General features: G+C 35.4%; 1 protein-coding gene and 1 long non-coding RNA gene across 7 annotated transcripts in view; one reads left to right on the top strand and one right to left on the bottom strand.

Annotated features, from left to right (window-relative positions):
- The window catches only part of HEATR5A (HEAT repeat containing 5A), a 111,381-nt gene that overhangs the window by 34,169 nt on the left and 52,075 nt on the right, over nt 1–25,137 (bottom strand). For 5 of the 6 annotated variants that reach the window (XM_044231132.1, XM_044231133.1, XM_044231134.1 and 2 more), the window contains 7 exons: nt 19,583–19,688; nt 18,541–18,731; nt 14,262–14,421; nt 11,084–11,273; nt 9,637–9,806; nt 4,503–4,641; nt 2,045–2,224 (listed from right to left, as the gene is read on the bottom strand). In XM_044231132.1, coding sequence (XP_044087067.1) covers nt 2,045–2,224; nt 4,503–4,641; nt 9,637–9,806; nt 11,084–11,273; nt 14,262–14,421; nt 18,541–18,731; nt 19,583–19,688 — 1,136 coding nt within the window. The remainder of the gene's footprint in view (nt 1–2,044; nt 2,225–4,502; nt 4,642–9,636; nt 9,807–11,083; nt 11,274–14,261; nt 14,422–18,540; nt 18,732–19,582; nt 19,689–25,137) is intronic. The other variant, XM_044231137.1, reaches the window with a different exon arrangement.
- LOC122893851 overlaps nt 1–25,137 on the top strand; it is a 61,861-nt gene that overhangs the window by 31,433 nt on the left and 5,291 nt on the right. The window contains exon 2 of the long non-coding RNA XR_006381701.1: nt 8,625–8,742. This is a non-coding gene — a long non-coding RNA (uncharacterized LOC122893851). The remainder of the gene's footprint in view (nt 1–8,624; nt 8,743–25,137) is intronic.

Genomic DNA, 25,137 nt, shown 5'->3' with positions numbered 1-25,137 from the left:
CAGAAGAAAAGAGAGAATCCCAAGAAGGCTCCATGCTTAGTCAGCTGCGCAGAATCCAACGCAGGGCTGTATCTCAGGACCCTGAGATTCATGAACTGAACTGAAATCAAAAGTTGGATGCTCAACACACTGAGCTGTCCAGGTGCCCCATTTCCTATTTATTTAAACTGTTAACTTATTAACTCTGTTTAGCTTGACTTAAAATGGAACGAATGCTTAAAAAAGCAACATTTTTTCCTTAAATTATCTTGTATGTCAACATAATTTGAATGTGTTAGAGCAAAGATGTCACAAAATTATAGCAAAGTCTTAAGACTAAGTAAGCCAAAAAAGCCTGAAAAGCAAGTTTTCCTAAGAAGGGATGCAGCCAAACTACAAAGGATAAAGAACAAATGCTGAAATAAAATTGAGCAAGTAAGCTCAAGGAATATGAATGTAAAAAAAAAAAAAAAAAAAAAAGTGAGACACCAGAAAGTGTAATCAACCTATCTATCAAAGCACATACAGGGTGCCTGGGTGGCCCAGTGGGTTAAGCCTCTGCCTTAGGCTCAGGTCAAGGTCTCAGGGTCCTGGGATCGAGTCCCACATTGGGCTCTCTGCTCAGCGGAGAGCCTGCTTCCCCCCCTCTCTCTGTCTGCCTCTCTGCCTACTTGAGATTTCTCTCTCTCTGTCAAATAAGTAAATAAAATCTTAAAAAAAAAAAAGCACATACAGATTTTCTCTCAAAGGAGAAGTCCTTTAAAGTTCTCAAGTAGTGGGGATGGAAAACATGCAGAGCATAGTACTTAAGAGCAGATATAAATCACTGGAAGGGAACAGGACCAAGGTAGACAATGAAGAACGTTAAAAAAAAAAAAATTCTTTTTTAAATATCTTTTTTCCTTTCATATAATCCAGACAACACATTAACTTATGAGGCTTGAGTAACTGAGTTTAAGAGCTACTGAAATACAAAGCTGGATTTTATTATTTCACTTTAAAGATTTTATTTACTTATTTGACAAAAAGAGAGAGAAAATGAGCAGGGAGAGGAACAGAGGAAAGGATCAAGAAAAGTGTGCTGAGCACGGAGCCTAATGCAAGGTTCAATCTCACAACTCTGAGATCATGACTTGAACAGAAATCAAGAGTGGGACACTTAACTGACTGAACCACGCAAGCATTATGGAAGCTGGATTTTGAAGTCATGCAGGGGAAGGTCTGAATCGAACTGTGTGTGTCTTTGGGTCAATTACCTAACCTTTCCAAGTCCTGTTTTCTCTTGTGTAAAATAGAATAATACTTCCTAATCATTGGATGGCTAAAGGATTAAATCAGACAAAGAATGTATAGCACCTGGAACAGAACTGATTTATCTCCTTTCTTTATCTCAATTATCTTCTTACTCCACAGATAAAAATTTGAAAGATTCTTATATACTTTCTCACTAACAATTATCTTATACTGAGAAAGAAAATAGGGAAATAACACTGTTTTCTAACCCTGTTTGAAATCAGCATTATTGAGTGTATAGAAACTCGCTTGCTCAAACTGTTGCAAATTCTGGTAATTTTTCAGAAATTGAAGACTTGATTTGATGCAGTCCGTCAAATATTATATGTATGGGGGCACCTGGGTGGCTCAGTTGGTTAAGCATCTGCCTTCAGCTCAGGTCATGATCTTGGGGTCCTGGGATTGAGCCCCACATGGGGCTCCTTCTCCCTCTGTGGCTCCCCCTGCTTATTGCTCTGTCAAATAAATAAGATCTTTAAAAAAAAACTGTACACATGAAAATAAATGATGGGGCTACTCAAAGTCATGACATCACTTTCATAGTATAAACAACTGCTTTTTAGTTTGTTTTATACAGGGAAGTCATAAAAGATAATGAGAAGAATAAGAAAAACATAGGCTTAAGTGTTAGATGTAAACACTAAAATCTTCACTTGAAACAAGCAATTACAATACAAATACTCAAGACAAAACTGATGAACTACCACCAGCAAATAATTATATATAGAACGTTTTTTCAATTTTATTTTAAATGGCAACCACCAATACTTACCAGCTGATGCAGCAAGTACATCTTTACAAAGTTTTAACCAGAAGGAGAGCTTATCCACTGCCATAGATGTAAGCATATGATTTAAAGTCTCTTTGATATCATGACATAACTTCTGATCTGTCTCTTTATCTAGTAAGGTCAATAATGCCCCTTCAAGGCCCACTTCTCTGATGTTAGCATCTGACAAGAAGAAAATCGATGATCTAAGTAATACAGAAAACAAAACTGCGATATGAGAAGTACACATATTCAAAAAAGTTTTTAAAATACTATATACAGATATTCTCATTGCAAAGTAATAAAGCACCTCAAAGGAGAAACATAAGCCTTGGTCTAGCAACTATTTCCTCTAATTCTGGAAATGCCAAAAGAACAAATACATTTTCTCTTGAAAATTTAGCTTATTTAGCATTTCTGAAAGCATTTAGATTCTGAAGATTATGCTACTACTACACTATTTTGAAAGAGAATGATCTTTTTGAAAGAGAAATGATCTTTTAAAGACCATAAGGAGGCATTGCTGGGATAAAAGGTACAGCATAGGGACTATGTCAGTGGTATTCTAATGGCATGGTATGGTGACAGATGAGAACTACACTTGTGGTGAGCAAAGCATAATATATAAACTTGTTGAATCATGATGCTGTACACCTGAAACAAATTAACACTGTGTGTCAACTATAATTCAATAAAAAAAAAAAAAGATCAGAAGGGGGCAGTGATTAGGGGTCTAAAGAGACAAAACAACTAATGTGTGAGTCATGGCTGGAACCTAAATTTGGATGGTGGTAAGGGAGGATAGGAAGAAGTTATAAGGGATATTTTTTGGATAACTAGGGAAATCTGTGTGAGAACTGCACATTTTATGATTGCTACTAAATCATGTTGATTTTATTAAGTGTGGAAATAATGTGTGGTCATGCAGGAGAATATTGTCATGATGTCTGCAGCTTGCTTTCAAATGGTTTGGCAAAAGGTTTGCATCTGTGTATATACAGAAAGAGAGTAAGATATATAAAATGAGCGCAAAGATAATAAGTAGGTGAATATATGTTTTCACTACACATTACTTTAAACTTATCCATTAGTATGAAAAATTATAAAAATTTAAAAAGGCAATTATAACAAGTTACTGAGTATATTTTACTCACATAGCTAATTCAAGAATTCTAGGAATATATACTATGTTTACACAATCAAAGTCAAAGCAAAAGATGCAGATAATTTCAGTGGTAAATATAAACTGAAGATCACTTGGGCAGAATATCTCATACAATTATAAGATTAAAATTTCTCTGGTTAAGGTAAATCATCAACAGTTTTCAAATGAGTTCTACAACCTGTCTGATGACAACTATACCAGTTCAGCAATGCCGATTAACTCAAGTCAGATTTAAAGTTTTTTTTTTAAAGATTTTATTTATTTATTTGACAGAGAGAAATCACAAGTAGGTGGAGAGGCAGGCAGAGAGAGAGAGAGAGAGAGGGAAGCAGGCTCCCTGCTGAGCAGAGAGCCCGATGCGGGACTCGATCCTAGGACCCTGAGATCATGACCTGAGCTGAAGGCAGCGGCTTAACCCACTGAGCCACCCAGGAGCCCCAGATTTAAAGTTTTAATGTAACAACAAACTAATTTAAGGAGCACAGCACGACAGTAAAACACACTGTTCTGAGAGCTTTAGATAGTGGAAAGCTTTGAGACCTTCTAAAAGAAGTCTGAGAACTTCTAAAAGTGTGACACCACTTTGGAAACTATATACATAAAAGAATAAGATATTACCATTGCTGTTTTTGTAGGTTGTTTGAATCTGTATGCATATTTGCATTACCACATAATTTTAAAATAAAGAAGTATATACTTAAGTCTTACGGGCTAAGAAATCCTTTAATTCAGCTCTAAAATAAAGAAGAGGCATAAAAACCCTCTAACCTGAAGACTCTTCTATGGTAAATTTTATTAAATGAGATATTATTAAATGAGAAGAAGACTCTTCTATGGTAAGTTTTATTAAATGAGATTACAGGCATATATGGTAAATTACTTAAAGGCTAAATCCTACTTCAACTGTTTGTTGTGAAAAAATTTGCTCTAAAATTTGAGAGGCTCTCAAATTCATTAACAGGGATTATAAAACATAGGTAACAGATTGCTGGACTCCACTCCCAGATTTCTGGTTAAGCAGATTTGTGATGGGGCCCAATCATTTGCATTTTTAACAAGTTCTCAGTGAGGTGGATATTGCTAGTTTGGGGGTCTAAGTTTGAAAACCGTTGCTCTAAACCAGTAACATCACCAGCTGGAATGACAGTAACTGTTAGTGACTGTCTCTTGTAGCAGGTTTAAAACATTACATATTAACTTTTATATTTCATTTTAAAAACTCATGTTTGTATGAAAGATTTAAGATTAAAACTTAAATCATCTGAGCTGGAAATAATGCTGATAAAAAAGAATTACCTGGAGTCAACTCTTCTCTGCTATCCTTAGCAAGCATAACAGCATGTTCTGAAACTTCAGCTGCTTCTCTCTGTACAAGCTGACGTAAACAAGCCAGTACAGCTCTTCTCAATAACAAATAGGGACTACAAAGATTCACCTGAAAAATAGCATTTGGGAAATGAAAGAGCTGAAATTCTTGGAGGCATTCACACTAAGTCCAATAGACATTCACTGGATCCTTCCTGATTCTGTCCAGCCCATTACTGTGCTAGATGCAGTTTATTAAATAGACAGCAACTTCTTCAAACTATTCTAGTACATATCTTTTACTCTAACTTAGACACAGTTAAAGGAGTAGCACATGTACTTGATTACACAAATATTCATACACAAATCCAAGCAGTAGCGTCTTGAGTGTTAGAAAATACAAAATTTATATGAGTAAAATAGTTTTGAGATAAAAGAAATACAATTGAGAATTTATTTATAGCTCAGATGTTTGCGCGTATGCAACATTATAATGTTTTATGATTCTTTAAGTAGAAATTTATATAAATCCATATAAGCAGTATAGCATACTGGTTAAAAGGGAAGCTCTGGAGTCAAACTGCCTCACTTATTAGACGTGTGACCTTGGGCAAATTATTTAACCTCTCCATGCCTTAGTTTCCTTATTTGTAAAATGGAAATAACACTATCCCATGTCACAGGGCTGTTGCAAAATTAACACAAAGACACATGCAAAAGGGCTGAGTACAGTACCTGGCAAATAGTAAGTGCTCAATGAATGTTGGTTATTATTAATTATTATTAACAGTCTCTATCAGTAGTATTTTATTCAGATGTCATACAGAGTTAGTAAATGCATTTTCAAATAAAGGCAGAAATGAGTTTTACTGAAAACATATTCACCAAAAACACTCTATAGAGACACATTACAGACAAGTTTTACATATATGTATATCAACTTACATATGGATATGCATATATGTACAAAGATGTATACGTTGCAGAATATTTTTGCTCATAATGACAAACTCAATACATATTTTACTTAGAAATATTTGAACAATGTGCATCTCACCAGGTTGTAGCTACTCAAGTAAATGATATGATTGTAATATACCTCAAATGAACAATTAAAACAAGTCAAAGGTTCTGGATACAAATTCCAACTCAGTGATTCATAAGTAGGATAAAATACAGAGTTTTTGAAATTTATTTTTTTTCTAACTATGAAAGTAAAGGCCAGTTTAGTGTGGTTTATGACAATGAGAATGTGTGTTACGCTATACTGATTTTCCAAGCAAAATGTGAGAAATAACAACATAATTCTTATTGTGACCTTTATCTAGATCTGGTGTATGTGAGAAAAACAGGACTGAAGTAGGTGAGTTTGTTGAAAAGAGCAGAGGATAAACTCTGGGAAAAAGAGTGGGTGGTGACAGCTGGTTTTTGATATGTAAGAAACACATGCAAAGAGAGTGTAACCCTAAATTTTATCAGATGCCAAAAACCGGAAAAGATTTGTGAATGTATCATCAGTAAAACATAGGAATGAGAACTGCTTTATAAATATATTCTATTATACACTCAAGACATATCATGAGCTCAAAAGTGGAAAAAGGAATGCCATTCACAAAGTCTGAAGTTAATGTCATTCAAGTCATATTAAAGAACCATCATTAGAAACTAATACATAGGAAAGAGGAGTTAAAATGTAAAAAGATAAAGTTTACTCATGCCCAAAATTATGGCTGCATTTCACAACAATGACATAAAAAGCATTCTATGAAGCAATTTTAAAGAAAAGTTAATGAATCTACTAGTTATTTTCACTGGAGTTTTATAAACATATAATTCAAGGCAGGTGCAGCATTTATTCAGGCTGGTCAAACACTCTTTTAGAGAAAGCATGCTTAAAAGTATTCTATTTGTTTGGTAGAAAAAAGATTGAAGGCAGTCAGGCACACAAAGCAAAATGGAACACTTAATATCTCCATGTCATTCTCCAGCATTTATATCGGGAAGAGGAATAGAATGAGTCAAGGCAAACAAACCAAGCAGGAAAAGTATAAAAACTAAGTCAAGCCATAATTACAATTCCTTTCTGAAATGAATATATAAATCAAAATGATGCAAAATTAAGTGCAAGGAGTGACTGCACCAGCTGGAGAAGGTTAGGGAAGATCCGTTTACAGTGGTATTAAATAAACACCATGTAACATGCTATACATACTGGACTTGGCATTAACGGTTAGCTTAAACAAAGAGATGCAGGGGAAAACAAGAACATCTACAACCAAAAAAACGACACAAAGAAACAGCATTGCAAACCTCAAAAAAAGTTAGGAATTGAGGGCCAGGGACCTACCAACACAGAATTATCCAACAAGATCTCCTGCACAAAAACAAATGACAGACCGGTCATGACAAAACCAAAAGATAAATAGTAGAATGACTTTGACAACAGTCAGCTAAGCATTAAAATACAAATATTGATAGAGCTATCATTCAAATTGGCTTAGCTTCAGCTTAAAAAAATATGCCATAATACTTCATTTTCCAACTTTAAAATGTGAGTTGAGCTAAGATCTTAGAAATACTCAACTCAAGATATAAAGCTATAAAATATACAAAAACTTAAAAAATGTACACTTGTGTAATAAGGTTTTCCTTTGGAATCTCTCTCTCATTAAGCCTCAATAACAAAGCCAGATCAAGTACACATCAGTGTTAAAGGAGCGATCTGGATTGCATTAACATGAGCAGGTGTCCAGCAAGGGACAAAGTTAATGGTTTACCTCATCACAAGTTAATTATAGATTTTTTTATTCTTGGAAGCCAACTTTTAAAACTGAGAGTACTCAGAATTGCTAGTGTAGCTAAGACCAAGTTCAGAATGGAAGTTAAACAGCATGCAGTTAGAAGAAAACTCTTTCCAGTAAGATTCTTTCTTAATGATGAAATGTATTCTGAATATTCAGGGAGTTTCAATTAATATGAAAACATTTCATGCTAAGTAATTAAATTCTCTGTAAAAAAGAAAATCTGATCATAAAGATGTTAAATAGGAAAGCAAAAGCAATTTTCTTACTACAGGAAATACTCTATAATAAACTCAATCTAATAAATTCAGAATAAAACTTACTAAAAAATTAAGACAAAATTAACTATAGTGACTGTAATTTTTAAATGATTTTTGTATAAGAAAAGTCAATTTATAGCTTAAATAAGAGTCACATAAATAAGATTAGTCAACTGTTAACTTTGATTTTCTCAATTGCTCTGACTGCTCCTGAAACAAAAATCTGATAGTGGTCTCTACTCTTTTTTATTTTTATTATTTAAAAAAAAAATTTTTTTTAAAGATTTTATTTATTTATTTGTCAGAGAGAGTGAGCGAGCACAGGCAGACAAAGAGGCAGGCAGAGGCAGAGGGAGAAGCAGGCTCCCTGCCGAGCAAGGAGCCCGATGTGGGACTTGATCCCAGGACCCTGGGATCATGACCTGAGCTGAAGGCAGCTGCTTAACCAACTGAGCCACCCAGGCGTCCCTCTACTCTTTTTTATACGTAACCCTTCTCAGTCTGGGAAAAAAAAAAAAAAGCAACAAATTTGATCAGATCTTATTCATCAAGAATTAGTAGTAAGTTTTTATTTTATTAGTAGATAAAGTTTTTATCTTTATTTCTCAATATACTTAGTAAATAAATTCACACATCAGTTAAACAAATTTCAAAAGGCTACCAATGGAAAATTTCTACTATAGTTCAAGGGGGAAAAATAAGGTAGTACAAGAAAAGTGAAAGTATGAACAACTTGCAAAGGAGTGGCTATTTTTCAGTAATTGGTTTTGGAATGGTTCTTGGAATAGAAAGAATAATATTCTTAGGGAAAAGTCATTTAGTGGTAAAGGTAAAATCCAGTTAGCGCGATTTTCTCCAATACATGTTTAACCCAGACAGGAACCAAGTTTCTATCAGAAGAGTCAGTCGCATCCTCTTTATAAGAGTCTTATATAACTTTGTGAAAGTCATTACAAAGATTAATGTAATATATAAGTTATATGTTAAGAAAATAAAAATTACTATGCATTGAGTGGTTGGTTATTAAGTGCCTGGGACATGTGCCTTTACAGGTGGCATCCTGTGTAATCCTTGTGCTCTACAAACAAGGTAGCTAAGGCTGGAAGAGGTTGTGGGACTTCCTAAGGCGACAAAACTAGGAGGTGGCAGAACTGAGATTAAGAGCTGACCGTAAGTATGAAGTCAGTGAGAAATAAAGAAATGGGGACTTAAATTTGTTGAGAAATGTGGATTCTAGACTTGACTTAGAACTACCACTATAACTAGGTATATTACCTTGGGCAAATTACTTGACTTTTTTGGTCCTTGATTTATCTTTTTTATTGGAAAGGTTGGTTATAATGACATTTGAGGTTCTTTCAAGGTTTGAAATGCTGCACATCCTGCCTCAAGCTTGTAAATGAAAGGGCTGCCTAAAGTAATGATTCTCAACGGTCACGTTACTAATGGGAGTGTGCTGTGCCAGGCAGAAAATGTTTAAAGGTAATGGTGTTCTTTAATTCCAAATGTAACTCAATTTTTAAGACAAGTCCAAACAGATACTGGTGATACACAAGGTAAATCTTAAAACCATTGACGATCATGAACTATTTCACCAGAACTTTTAGCATTCATCTTGTCATACTTATTAAACATATTCTTAAAACCCAGATATTGATGATCATGCCACTAGAATATTAAGGGAAAATGTTATTTGCCCATCTGGGGTGGAGGGAACTTTATATGTAATTATGTGGAAAAAAGAAAAGGAAAAACAAAGACATCACAAATATTTCCATGTCCTATGGCATTTATACAGTACCTGACACATTTAAGCACCCTATATATGTTTGTTGACTAATGAATAAATATTCCAAATATTAAGTTCAGCATTAAGAGAAGAAAAATGAATATATGAGAGGTTTAAAATGTGATTATATAAAAGTTGGTCCACCCCTTAAAAAAGATTAGAATTAAGAGAAAGTTTTAAGAGAAAATAGCTATTGTACACAGACTAGATAATTAAAATAAACCTAAGATTCCGATGGAAAAAAACTAAGACTCACTAATTAATTTTATACTCACACAGAGGCAGCTGACCAAGCTAGACAGGTTGACATGTCTTGGAGCAAACATATGAAGCTGCTGAAGGCAAGAAATGGCCTGAGCTTGAACAAGGCAGTCTGGGTTATCTTGCATCACTGCACAACCCAGAAGACATGAAGTCCTTAAGGTGGAAATGGAAGTACTATTACCTAAAATGAAAGCAGAGAACTTTGAATAGTTGGTCTATGAAATCATTCCTCTTTAAGCATATATTACTAGGCTTAAATTTTTTTTTAAAGATTTTATTTATTTATTTGACAGACAGAGATCACAAGTAGGCAGAGAAGCAGGCAGAGAGAGAGGAGGAAGCAGGCTCCCTGCTGAGCAAAGAGCCCAATGCGGGGCTCAATCCCAGGACTCTGGGATCATGACCTGAGCTGAAGGCAGAGGCTTTAACCCACTGAGCCACCCAGGCACCCCTAAATTTTTTTTAATACCAATTTTAAACTTAAGGATCTGTGAAGTAAATTTCTTCTAAAAAAGCAGGGATAATCCAGGTGACAGATTTTAAGGTTATGTTCGTTATTCTTATTTTGAAAAAAATTTATGTCAACATAGATCATTACAAAAACCTAAGACTAGTTATATCAGATTATTTGAAATGTAAAATTAGAAATGACTAATGAACTTGGCTCTGCTTTTATCAGTTGAGTTGCTTTCAAATATTAAAATCACAGACTTTATATTTAACAGATCAGATTATCTGAGCTTTGGGACTTGGTCACTTACTTTTTAGAGGAGATGAGTTGTTTAAACTATTCCACTTGATGTCTATCACCTTCATTGAAAGGGAAGCTTTAAAAAAAATCTATCTTTCTAAATATGGTACTCCTTGTCTTTTCAAGATAAAAGAAATCACACTGAATGGCATTTCACAAAATATATAATCACCTACTATGTGTTAATTACAAAGGCTTTTCAATTTTTCCCTCATTTGATAGAGAAGGAAAACAAAGACCTAAGATTTTCCAAAGGTCATCCAATTAAGTAGTGGTGGAGCTTATATTAATTTTTCTCGTTTCTACATTATATTCTATTATGTCGACATTCAGGAGTCAAAGTCTTCTTCCCAAGATGACTCTCAACATTCTGCCCATGGATTTGCATAGAACATTGTGCTAAACTAAACTTCACTTCACTGACAAGTATTTGAGTTAGTAATAAGAAATGAATTCATTTTCTATGTACATTTTTCAAAAGATTTTATTTATTTATTTGACAGACAGAGATCATAAGCAGGCAGAGAAGCAGGCAGACAGAGAGGAAGAAGCAAGCTCCCCGCTGAGCAGAGAGCCCAATGCGGGGCTCGATCCCAGGACCCGAGACCATGACCTGAGCCAAAGGCAGAGGCTTAACCCACTGAGCCACCCAGGCGCCCCTCTATGTATATTCTTAATGTAAAAATCACAAAATGAGCTATGCATACCCTGTAACTCCGGACCCAATGTAGTAATAAGGGCATTCAAACAGCGACCAAGACTTTGGTGAACTTCAGCATGAGTAGGAGGCACATTTAATAATAACATTATAATAAGAGAAAGGGTGGGTTCCACATGCATATTATAGAGTGGGCCAGCAGAATCAATTATCAATGATAGTGAGTGTAGTGCCCAGGTCTGTGAAGACAGAGAAAAATAATTTAAAATCCTATAGCAGCATTAAGAAACATAAAACACAATGAACTGTCTTTGTTGAAGCAAGTGATAAAGTAACAGCAAAGTAATTTGTGTGCTATTACTAGCCTGGAAAGAGAAACGGAAAACATAAGAAGTTTAAGAAAAGATTTCTCTTCAAATATTCAGTAAAAAACAATGGAAGACAATCATCTAATTTAGAATGGAAAACTGAAATCTCAGCACCAAGAATTCCAAGACTATGTTTGGTTCTTTAGCTAACAGCCTGAAGTGAATCTAGTTTGTTGAAAATTGTTTATTGTTTAATCTATGTGAACAAAAATTCCAGTTTTTAAAAGATTCAAAATAAATAAAAAATTCAACAAAATCTACAAATACATGCAGTAATATGGACAAATCTCTTGAACATAATGTTGGAAGAAAGCCAGACATAAAAGAGTACATACCATATGATTCCATTGATATAAAGTATATAAGCAGGCAAAACTAATATATGATGTTGCAAATTAGGATAGTGGTTATCCTTGGTGGGACAGGTAGTAACTAGAAGAGAACATGAGGAGAGCATTTGGGGCATTGATAATGTTCTATTTCTTGATCTAGGTGCTGGTTACATGGTGTATTTAGTTTGTATACTTTATTCACAGAGATGCACACTTAAGTGCACTTTCATAAACATATAAAAATAAGTATATGTATAAAATAAGTCTATATTTATTTCTATTAAACAAATGAAATGCCTTTGAGTGAAATCTGACCTGTCATGTTTTTATAAATAAAACTTTACTGAAACACAGTCATGCTCATTTACTTACATATTTATGGCTGCTTTACTGCTACAATGACAGAATTGTGTAGCCAACAGAGACTGCATGACGTATAAGGTGTACACAATTTACTATGTGGCTCTTAATAAAATACGTCTGTCAACTCTGGTTTAAATGAACAAGCCTCTCCCAATACCTCAGGATGGGGCTGTCTTTGGAGACAGGGTCTTTAAAGGAGTTAAAATGAGGCTTTTAGGGTAGGCCCTAACCCAATGTGACTGGTGTCCTAAGAAGAGAAAATCTGGACAGAATGACACTAGACTAGATGCACAAGCACAGTGAAAATCCAAGTGAAGACACAGTGAGGTGACCACCTGCAAGCCAAGCAAAGAGGGCTCAGAAGAACCCAAACTGAGTGACACTTTGATCTTGGACTTCAAGCCCCCAGAACCATGAGAAAATAAAATTTCTGTTATTTAAGCCACCAATGAATTAATGGATGAATGAACAAATGAATGAGTAAATGAAACAAGACTGGCCATATACTGGGCACCTGGGTGGCTCAGTGGGTTAAGCCGCTGCCTTCGGCTCAGGTCATGATCTCAGGGTCCTGGGATCGAGTCCCACATCGGGCTCTCTGCTCAGCAGGGGGCCTGCTTCCCTTCCTCTGTCTGCCTGCTTCTCTGCCTACTTGTGATTTCTGTCTGTCAAATAAATGAATAAAAATCTTAAAAAAAAAAAAAAAAGACTGACCATATACTAATAACCAATGTAGTCAGATTATGGGTATAATAGGGTCCTTATAGTATATTCTACTTCTATGTATGTTTTAAGTACAAAAAATGTCTCCATGTCGGAAACTGAGAAAATTTTATCCCTCTTACCAATGAACGTGTAAGAAAGCTTACAGTACTTTACTTTTTTTGAAAGCTTACAGTACTTTAAATGCTACAAACATTAACTGTTAAGTAAGATAACGCAGTAATTGAGAAGAGTAAGATTTGATGATATTGGAAGCCACTAAAGTATTTGATCAACAAAAAAAGTATTTGATATAAAAATATGTGCATTCACAACAGACTTCTTAAAGGGAAGAAGGGAAATAAAATAAAAAGTGTTATAATAAGTGAGTATGAAAAAATGGAACACCTTATAAGTTAACTCAGTCAATTACTGGACGGTGAGGAGGAGGAGATGATTTGTAATATGGTAATTCAAAGAATGAGATCTAACTGTGGATTAGGGATGTTGAAATCTGATGAGAAGGTGGTTAAACTGGATCCCAGAACACTAGAAAATTTGGATTATCAGACAGGAATAGTAAGGGAAAAGAACAGGAAAAATATAAATGCAGATATGAGAAAGGCACGTGTTAGATGAAAATAGGCAGGTCATCTACAAGAAAAGCAAGTACTTTCAGGTAATAACAGGGTTCCTGGGTCAGTTGATAGGACTTGAATGAGGTGATTTAGGAAGCAATAAGCAGTTTCTCCAAATTTTTGGTAGAGAAGTGGCAAGATGAAAGTCTTTCAGGAAAATAAATGTGTCTTCACATCTCGGGGGACTTGCAAAGAACCAAAAAATAGTACCATAGCTATTAGGAACATATAAGGAAGGCAGAGATAAGATAAGTGGAAAAAAAGAGCAGATAGAAAAATAGTCATTCAGGATTTGAGTAAGATATCAAGAGAATGAGGATTTTAACTGAAATGGATAAGATGTATACAATAATATGGTTAACTGGTTAAGAACATGAGTTTAGAGGTCATGACTTAGGTTCTTGAGCTGATTCCATGATTTATTGGCTTTCAGCTGTGAGTAAGATACTTCGCTTTTGTAAGTTCCAGTTTTCTTTTTTTTTTGTATAAGGGGAATATACACTCTAGATTGCTGTGAGGCTTAAATATGTTAATGTTTTTAGAAGAATATATAAAACAATCCTTAGTACCAATTAAGATCTCCAAAAGAGTAAATGTTATTATTAAGATAGACGATCCATTTTCAGAAAAAGAGAATGAATTTGGTTTTAGAAACACTGAGTGTGAAGTAAAGATAGTAAGATTTGAATATCAAAAACGAGTCAAGGTTAACAATGGTTTGGCTTTATTGGTGGGGAGATTATTTACAAACTAAAGGTCTTTAAAAACAATCTGCATTATATACAAATCATGAATTTCAAGAAGGTATCACATGGGGTCTTTACCTGAACATCAGGAGAAGTACTGTCCTGAGACAAAGTAAAAAGGATTCCAACACAAGAATTCAAATGTTGAGAAGAACTTATTCCTCCTAAATATCTATGTAGAGATCCCAAAGCCAATGAGTATCCTGTTCTGGTAACCACATCCCTTGCCGATTTCAGTCTATAATCATGGAAATAAATAAAAATCATTGAACAAAACTAATGCATGTACACTGTTACCTGGCAAAACATTTTGTATGAATAGCTGCAAAATTAAAAAATATTATTTACTGTTAAGTGATAAAAAAATATCTGAAATGACCTGAAAGGTATCTTGAAAAGAAAAACAATTTATATAAAAATATCTTCATATTATTAATGAGTAAGTATGAATAATTTCAATGTTTTTCAAAGATACACTAAATTTGTAAGACAAGCACTATTAACTTTATTTTTAAGGTTACTTTTTATAAGTTGAAGTATAACCAACACACAATATCCTATTAGTTTCAGGCATATAGCATAGTGATTTGGTATTTTTATACATTATGAAATGATCCCCACAATAAGTCTATTACCATCTGTTACCATACAAAGTTTCTGCAATATTATTGACTATATTCTATATGTTATACATTGCATCCCATGACATTTATTTTATAACTGGAAGTCTGGACCTCTTAATTCCCCTCACCTGTTTTGCACCCTCTCCCCTCTGGTAACCAACAGTGTATTTCTTGTATCTTTGAGTTTGTTCATTCATTTCTCTTCACAGATACGTGAAATCATATGCTCTTTGTCTTTCTGTCCTATTTCACTGAGCATAATACCCTCCAGGTCCCTCCGTGTTGTCATAAATGGCAAGATTTCCTTCTTTTTATGGCTAAGCGATATAACACACATCTTCTTTATCTATTCATTTATTAATAGACACAGTTGGTTCCATATTTTGGGTGTTGTAAATAATGCTGCAATGAACACAGGGGTGCATATATCTCTTTTAATCAATATTTCACTTTCTTTGAATTAATATCCAGCAGTGGAATTGCTGGATTGTATTTTTCATTTTTTGAGGAACCGCCATACTATTTTTCATAGCAGCTGTGATTTATATTTCCCCAACAGTGTATGTACACTTTTCTCCACATTCTACTCAACACCTATTACTGTCTTTTGGATACTAGCCAATTAGACAAGTGTGAAGTGATGTCTTATTATGGTTTTGATTTGGATTTTCATGACAATTAATGGTGGGAGAAGCTCTTCACATGCTTGTTGGCCATCTGTAAGTCTTCTTTGGAAAAATGTCTATTTGGTCCTCTGCGCATTTTTAAAAAATCAGGTTTCAGACATTAAGTTGTATAAGTTCTTTATGTATTTTGGATACTAACTCCTTATCAAATATATGATTTGCAAATATCTTCCACCATTCATAGGTTGCCTTTTTATTTTGTTAGTAGTTCCTTTATAGTACAAAAGCTTTTTAGTTTGATGTAATTCCATTTGTTTTAGCTTCTGTTGCACTGCCTGAGGAGCAAGACCTCCTTCCTCCTAAATATTTCTAACATTAATGTCAATGAGCTTATGCATATGTTTTCTTCTAGGAGTTTTATGGTTTCTGGTCTTATTTCAAGTTTTTCATCCACTCTGAATTGATTTTTGTATACAATATAAGAGAGTGGCCCAGTTTATCTTTTGTATGTAACTGTCCTGTTTTCCTAACACCATTTATTAAACAGACTGTTCCCCACCCCGCATTGTTTTGTTTTTAAAGTAAGCTCTATGACCAAGGTGGGGCTTGAACTTATGGGTCCCAAATCAAGAGCTGCATGCTTTACTGACTGAGCCAGGCAGTAGCTTGTTTTTCCCCCATTATACATTCTTGACTCCTTTGTCAAATTAACTGACTAGATACATGTGGATTTATTTCTGGGTTCTCTAACACACTGATCTGTGCTTGTTTTTATGCCAGTAATATACTATTTTAATTACTATCGTTTTGTAATATAGTTTGAAATCAGCATACCCACGTATTTTATTCTTATTGACAATAGTGTTTGGGATTGTTTCCTTAATTTCTCTTTCTGACAGCTTATCATTAATGTACAGAAACTGATTTCTGTATGTTAATTTTATATCTTGTGTGATTTTACCGAATTCATTTAATTCTAATAGTTTTTTGGTGGAGTCTTTAGGATTTTCTAATTTTGTCTTATGTCATCTACAAAGAGTTACAGTTTTGTTTCTTACTTTCTAATCTGGATGCCTTATATTTCTTTTTCTTGTCTAACTGCATGGTTAAGACTTCCAAAACCAAGGTGAATAGAAGTGGAGAGAGTGGGTATCCTTTTTTTTGTTCCTGATCTTAGAGGAAAAGCTTTTAGCTTTTCACCACTGAGTGTGATAGCTGTAGGCTGGTCATATATTGTCTTTTTAATGCTGAGGTATGTTCCCTCCATACCTATTTTGTTAAGAGCATAATTAAATTACATTTTAAAAACTCACACTGCTGAGATACTTTAATTCCACACAACTAGAGTTTCAACTCAAGAACTTTAGACATTTTCTTATGCATTCTGTGTTAATTTAAGTGTTGTACATTTAGTCCTTTAATACTCCCAACCTTGAGATTCCTACTATTATCGGTTCCTTTTTACAGATGAGGAGAACAAAATGGTAGCCAAAATAACTCTTACAAAGTAACCAACTATTAAGTGGAAGAAAGGGATTTGAAACAAGTTTAGTAATCTGACTCCAGACTTAAAACTCTCTTTTTTTAAAGTTTGTTTATTTATAATCTCTGCACCCATGTGGGGCTTGAACTCACAACCCCGAGATCAAGAGTCACATGCTCTACCAACTGAGCCTGCCAGGCACCCCCAGACTTCAAGTTCTTAACCAAATCACTCACACATATTCAGTAAACTGGAAGGTCAAAGTGCTACTTGCATTACTACTACTACTACTACAAATACAACTTGGTATACATATACTATTAATATAACCATGAACTTTTATTTGTGGTTGTTTTATTCTATCTTATTACTTTCATATTTATTATCTCATTTACCTTAACACTGTTCAGCAGGCAGGGTAGTATTAACAACCTCCTATTTGAAATAGAGGATATTGGGGCACCTGGGTGGCTCAGTGGGTTAAGCCACTGCCTTCAGCTCGGGTCATGATCTCAGGGTCCTGGGATCCAGTCCTGCCTGGGGCTCTCTGCTCTGCAGGGAGCCTGCTTCCCTCTCTCTCTCTCTCTGCCTGCCTCTCTGTCTGCTTGTGATTTCTCTCTGTCGGATGAATGAAGAAATAGAGGATATTTACCCCAAAGATACAAATGTAGTGATCTGAAGGGGCATCGGCACCCCAATGTTTATAGCAGCAATGGCCACAATAGCCAAACTATGGAAAGAGCCCAGATGTCAATCAACAGGTGAGTGGAGAAAGATGATGTGGTATACGTATATACAGAAATCCTGCCATTAGACTGATGTGGATGGAACTAGAGGGTATTATGCTAAGCGAAATTAAGTCAATCAGGGAAAGACAATTATCGTATGATCTCACTGATATGTGGGATTTAAGAAACAAAACTGAGGATCATAGGGGAAGAGAGGAAAAATAAAACGACGAAACTAGAGAGGGAGACAACCATAAAAGACTCATTAATCATAGGAACACAGAGTTGCTGGAGGAGAGGGAAGTGGAGGGATGGGGTAATGGGGCGATGGCCATTAAGGAGGGCATGTGATGTAATGAGCACTGGGTATTATACAAGACAGATGAGCCACAGACCTGTATCTCTGAAACCAATAATACGTTATATGCTAATTAATTGAATTAAAATGAAAAAAAAAAAAAAAGACACAGAGGAAAACTAGCTGAGAGGTTCACTCTCTGTTCATGACCTCAGAGTTGGCAAAAATGAAAACATAGTTTATGGTTCCTGATCCTAATAGCCTACAGCTTTTACTCTTTCTGATAGATTGTTATTCCTACCTATTATCTATATTTTACATAATAAAACTCCATAAATGTCTTACTCCCAGAGTCCATTCCACTGATAGCCAATATATCACTCATATGTTAGTAATCTTTCTCTTATTATACAAAAATTAAGCCAAAGTAGTAATAGTTCTATGTTCCAAGATGAGAGACCCTTCATCTGAAAGTACGTGTTTATCAATTTTTTTCTGTTAACTCCAGAATGAAGTTTCACCAGTTCCAAAAAAATCAACAAGCCATATACCCAGTTTTGACACACAGTCTACGAGTATTAAATAAGAAATTCACTTACTTGTCAAAGCTAACTTGAGCTAATGCAGCAGTAAAAGCTCCATCATCAACCACTTGGGCTAATCTGGCCCATGCCTCTGCAGCTGCACATCTCAAGAGGGGGTTGGGACTTTCTAGGGCTCCCATCACCAACGCTAGGACAGGTCTTCTCATTTCCTCTGGACCCAAATGTCCCTTGGAGCCAGCTAAATACTGAAACATGTAAAGAATAATCCAAACTTACAACTACAGCTAATTTCCTTTTAAAAAAGAATGTATTTATTTTAGAGAAAAAGAGAGTATGAGAGTGAATGCAAGTGGGGTGAGGAGCAAAGGGAGAGAGAACCTCAAGGAAGCTCCCTGCTGAATGTGGAGCCTGACTCAGGGCCAATGTCATGACCCTGAGATTATGACCTGAGCTGTAATCTAGACTCAGATGCTTAACAGACTGAACCAACCAGTTGTTCCTGTAGTAAATTTTCTAATCCAGTTTGGAACGAATATTCTGGTTAAGCAAATGTGCTAATACTTGGATTACTACTTCAACACACACACACACACACACACACACACATAAATACTGAACACCCCAAAATAATTTGATTTTTCACAGAAAGTTCTTTAGAAGTTTAAACCTCCAAGCAAATAGTATGGTAATTAATTGTCACTACAGTATATATATGTTCAGTAGAACATTAATAGGAATTTCCATAAAATAACCAATGAAGTGTATTATATTTTAGTTAGAAACAATAAGCCAAAAATGCAACAATAAGCCAGATTTGGCCCATAGGCCATATCTCTGGTATAGGATATTAGGCTAAGTAGGTTAAAACATGGTCCCAAGTCAAGATTTTAGGTTTAATTTCTGACTAACAAGTTTTACATAGAGAAAAAGTAAAAGGGGAATTGCAAATCCCAAAATATTTTCATTAGGATATTTTTAAAAAAAGGGAAGAGAAAAAAAGCAGCAATTCAGACCTTCCTCCAAACTACTTAACTGGCCATATATTAGAAAAAAAGTTAATCAAACACCCAAATTAAAAAACAACAACAACAATTACCTTCAAGAAACTAGAGAGTGAAGAAACAACATGTAACTGAACTATTTGTTGACGAGCTCCTTTTGTGTGCTTTATACTGTCCAAAAACTGTTCCAGTATAAAAAGCCTAAAATCAGAAACAAGATTTAAAAGCAAATAGTAAAACATTGAATTTGTTAATAAAGATAAAGTAAGCCAAAGGGCATTACTGAGTATATACTACTAATCTGTTTTGTTGCATTATTTTGTGGTAACTGCTAAAATGAAATAAACTATTGCTGAATGTACTCTAACATTTTAGGAAAAGAAAGTACAAAAAATGCAAAAATATTTTAATTTTGTGTCATTTTGAGAGTGGGTGAGAAGCATTATTATGTAGGGGGAAAAAATCCCAAAAGTATAACTTCATAAATATTTACATGGACAAATTCTATCTCAATAACTCTTCTCTAAACAAATGGTATCTTATTTTTTCTTTCCTTTTTTTTTTTTTTTAAAGATTTTATTTATTTATTTGACAGACAGAGATCACAAGTAGTGGGTGAAGCAGGCAGAGAGAGAGAGGAAGGGAAGCAGGCTCCCTGCTGAGCAGAGAGCCCAATGCAGGGCTCGATCCCAGGACCCTGAGACCATGACCTGAGCCGAAAGCAGAGGCTTAACCCACCAAGCCACCCAGGCGCCCCTTTGCTTTCCTTTCTTAAGTAAACTCTATGCCCAATGTGAGGTTCAAACTCACACCCCTGAGATCAAGAGTCACACATCCTACTGATGTAGCCAGCTAGGTACCTCTAATCAAAGGATATCCTAAGGGGCGTCAGGCTCTCTGCTCAGTGGGGAGCCTGTTTTCCACCCCTCCACCCCACCCCACCCCTTCCTGCCTCTCTGCCTACTTGTGATCTCTGTCAAATAAATAAATAAAATCTTAAAAAAAAAAAAGGTTATCTTAAAAGTTACTTACATCAACTTTTTTGTTCTTAGTAAGAGGAGTTAATTGGATTTAAATATACTGCTTCATCTTAAAAGTAGCGCCAACTTATGTCATCTATAGTCAGTGAGAATCAGCACAGCTCTTTTAACTCCCAGCTATACTTTAAAATGTACTTAGGATCACACTATGTATTAACACAATTTTAAATCTTGTTTTTCTCATTTAACATTACCTCCTAAGCACCTTTCAAATCATTCTTATTCTTTGGTAACTTTCATGAAGACAAATTTTACTGTGCACATGAATTACAATTTGTTCAATCATTCTACTGATGGAGACCAATTCTCTAATTTTCACAATTCTAACTATGATGGATATAAACATTATTTTTGGTCTGGGATTGAATGTGTTCACTAGTTATTTATGTCACTTCTGTGAATTGTTTTACATGTCCTTACAGCACTATGCTTTTCCTCTTGCTCCATCAGCCATTTTACAGCATTTAGCAGTGGTTCCCAACTTTGGCTGCATGTCAGAATTACCTAAGGAGTTTCTGAAAATTTCAATATCCAACATATATGCATACCATACTATTAAATCAGAATCTACATTTTAAAAGGTTGTCAAAGTGTCTGTAATGTATTGTCAAGGGTAGAACAATCTTCAGGTGAAATTAAGTAATTCATTCTTTGCATTTATGTATAAAATGCTTCAAAGTAAGCACAAACAACACATGCACAAGATCAATCATAGTTCTTTTCTGCATAAAACTATCACGACATTCTAGTACCTTAAACATTTTAGTACTTTAAAATTATCAATACAAAGTTTTATTTTTATTTATTATTATTTTATTTTAAAGATTTTTGTTTATTTGGCAGACAGAGATCACAAGTAAGCAGAGAGGCAGGCAGAGAAAGAGGGGGAAGCAGGCTCCCCACTGAGCAGAGAGCCCGATGTGGGGCTCCATCCCAGAACCCTGGGATCATGATCTGAGAAGGCAGGGGCTTTAATCCACTGAGCCACCCAGGTACCCCTACAAAGCTTTCTTATTTTTAGAAACCTATAGTTAAAACAGAGAAAAGCAAATGATTTAAAGATAATTTAATTTTTGGGACACCTGGGTGGCTCAGTGGGTGAAGCCTCTGCCTTTGGCTCAGGTCATGATTCCATGGTCCTGGGATAGAGCCCCGCATCGCATCGGGCTCTCTGCTGAGCAGGGAGCCTGCTTCCTCCTCATCTCTCTCTGCCTACTTGTAATCTCTGTCAAATAAATAAATAAAACCTTAAAAAAAAGATAATTTAATTTTTTTAAAGATAATTTAAGTTTAAAAAAAAAAAGATTTCATTTATTTATTTATTTATTTGACAGAGATCACAAGTAGGCAGAGAGACAGGCAGAGAGAGTTGGGGGGGGAAGCAGGCTCCCTGCTGAGCAGAGAGCCCGATGCGGGGCTCCATCCCAGGACCCCGGGATCATGACCTAAGCTGAAGGCAGAGGCTTTAGCCCACTGAACCACCCAGGCGCCCCCCGATAATTTAATTTTTAAGTGTATAAATAAAATATGAAAAACCCATTTCTAATCTTAGGGCAATCTCATGTTATGAGAGTTTCTTTTAAGCTGTTTAAAAACAAAGCTAAGCACAATGACGATAAAATGCTTTGAAATATTCAGTTGCTGTCGTAGAGACTTTGGTTAAAAACATTTTTTTCCTCTAAAAATGTAAAGACCCAAAAGAAAAAGCATTTGGCATCTTAAACAAGTATCATATTTGGGATAACAAGGAATTAAAAACTTAAATTTCCTATTTATATAGTTGCTCTTCTCTGGTCCTCTAAAGACACCCAATGGAGACTACTGATAGCTGCTTATGACCCACTTTCTGTATCTGGGATTCTGCCAGACCATTTCCTTTAAAAATCCCCAAAGTACCGACTACTATTTTTATTCAGTTAAAATCTACACATAGTATGTTTTGCTTTTACCAGGTTTCAACATCTTTCTAAAAAATATATTTTATTTATTTATTTGAGAGAGAGTGTGAGCATGAGCAGGGAGAGTTCAGAGGCAGAGGCAGACTCCCTGCCAAACAGGGAGACGGATGTGGGACTTGATCTCATGACTCCAGGATCATGACCTGAGCCGACGGCAGTTGCTTAACCAACCGAGCCACCCAGGCGTCCCGGGTCTCAACATTTTTATTAAAATAAATAAAAACTTTTCTCCCTGAAATATATATTCATTCTATATACTATTTTAGTCCAGGTGAGGTTAAAAAAAACTGAGCATACTTTAAAGCTAATTAAATTTTAGACAGAATAAAAAACAATTTTCCTAAAGAAAAAAAAACTTCTCTAAAAGAGCAATAAAATCAATTTTTAAAAAGGAAAGCTTATAAGACATATATTCTTTTCTTTTTCACTTTTTGTCTTAGACATATCAAAAGGAGCTAGTGGAACCATTTAAGAATATGCTTAATTTAAATATTTTCCTCACAAGGCCATCCCTGTTTCATCACTGTACTTACTGCTATATTAATCCAAATTATTTTAAACTGTATGCTGTATAAAATGGTTACAAGCTGATTCACTCCCACCATATCAATTCTTTTTTTCCTAAATATGTATTTATTTATTTTTAAGATTTTATTTATTTATTTGACAGAGAGAGAGAACACAAGCAGGGGAAGCGGCAGGCAGAGGGTGAGGGAGACACAGACTCCCTGCTGAGCAGGGAGCCTAAGGCGGGGCTTGATCCCAGGACCCTGGGATCATGACCTGAGCTGAGAGCAGACACTTAACTGACTGAACCACCCAGGTGCCCCAAGATTTATTTATTTGAAATTAAGAAAGGGAGAGAGACAGAGAGAGAGCACGAGTGCCCATGCATGAGCAGGGGAAGGGGCAGAAGGAGAGGGAGAATCTGAAGTAGACAGACTCCCAGCTGAGCTCAGGCTGGATCGCACCACCCATGAGATCACATCCCCAGATGGAACCAAAGACTGGGACACTCAACCAACTCAGCCATCCAGGCGCCCATCTATCAATTTTATTAGTTTTATATTTTATATCTTATCTTATTTCGTTTACCAGAGAGAGAGCACAAGCAGGGGGAGCTGCAGGAAGAGGGAAAAGCAGGCTCCCCTCTGAGCAGGGAGCCTGATGCGGAACTCGATTCCAGGACCCTGGGATCATGACCTGAGCAGAAGGCAGACACTTAACCAACTGAGCCACCCAGTCTTGTCGTCCCTCTATCAATGCTTCTTTCAATATTCCAGACTACTATGATTTTCCTCTCATCTTTTAGTGCTACAGCATTCATTTATAATTTGGTTATATAATGTCTTAAATATGTTATAACCACAACTTTATAGTTACAGTACACACAGGGAACTGTGGGTTATAAATAAATTTAGGAAAAACATCATCTTTTAAAATTTAAGTTCTGAAAAGACATCTCAATGTGCGTGTGTCTGTGTATATCTTACAATACTGAGCAAATATTATCATTGTTTAAAATAAAATGACACGAGGCTATTAAAAATCAACATAAAAAAACAACATAAGCTATATTCACTTTTCTATCCAATGAAAGTAAACTATCCAAAGACATGTTTAAAAAATGTGTTCCTGGGGTGCCTGACTGGTAGCTGGTGTAGTACACATAACTCCTGATCTTGGGACTGTGAGTTTATGTTGGGCCTAGAGCTTACTTTAAAAAAGAAAGCAAGGGGCGCCTGGGTGGCTCAGTGGGTTAAGCCGCTGCCTTCGGCTCAGGTCATGATCTCAGGGTCCTGGGATCGAGTCCCGCATTGGGCTCTTTGCTCAGCAGGGAGCCTGCTTCCTCCTCTCTCTCTGCCTGCCTCTCTGCCTGCTTGTGATCTTTCTCTGTCAAATAAATAAATAAAATTTTTAAAAAAAAATAAAAATAAAAAAGAAAGCAAATAAACCACCCCCCCACCCCCGCAAAATGTGTTGCTGACAAGATTCAAATATTTTGGCAAGTCTTCATCAAAATAGACCAAGGTAAATTCCCTACCTAATTGATATTCTCTGGAAAACATAACTAGATAAAGTGATATAAAAGCTATGTATCTAGTTACATGTTACTTTTGGTTTAGCATGCCAGAGGCAGATAAGAAGGAAGGAAGGGTAAGAGGGAGTGGGGAGGGAGGGAGAGAGAAAGAGGAAGTGAATGAGAGAGAGAGAGAAAGAGGAGAAAGGGAAGGAGAGAATATGAATAAATGAGGATAGTTACTAATTTATAAATTGTTAAACAGCAGAGCCTATAGGAAAAATTCACATTGCATTCAGAATCTCACATAAAAACAATTGTTTTACATAAAAACAATAAGTAGTTTTTTGATCTCCAAGAAAGGTATTACCTCAATTATCAATTATGAAACTAATTTTCAGTAAGAAACCATTACTAGCCTTTGATATTTTAAAACTGAAGTCTACTTGAGTGGACTGAATGAAATCTATCAAACTTAAGACTAATGAATTTAATCTAATTTCTGAAATCCACCAAACTAAAAACCTATAATGGGTCCACAAAGCCTTGAAGTAAGAAAGCTTAAGAGACCTAATCTAAGCAGAAAAGCAGCATTCTTCTTTGTAACAATAGCTCATAAATCAAAATTCTAT

This window comes from Neovison vison, chromosome 13, assembly GCF_020171115.1.
Source record: "Neovison vison isolate M4711 chromosome 13, ASM_NN_V1, whole genome shotgun sequence".
Classification (NCBI taxonomy): Eukaryota; Metazoa; Chordata; class Mammalia; order Carnivora; family Mustelidae; genus Neogale; species Neogale vison.
Note: the sequence above shows the minus strand (reverse complement) of the source record. Positions and strands in the feature narration are given on the sequence as shown.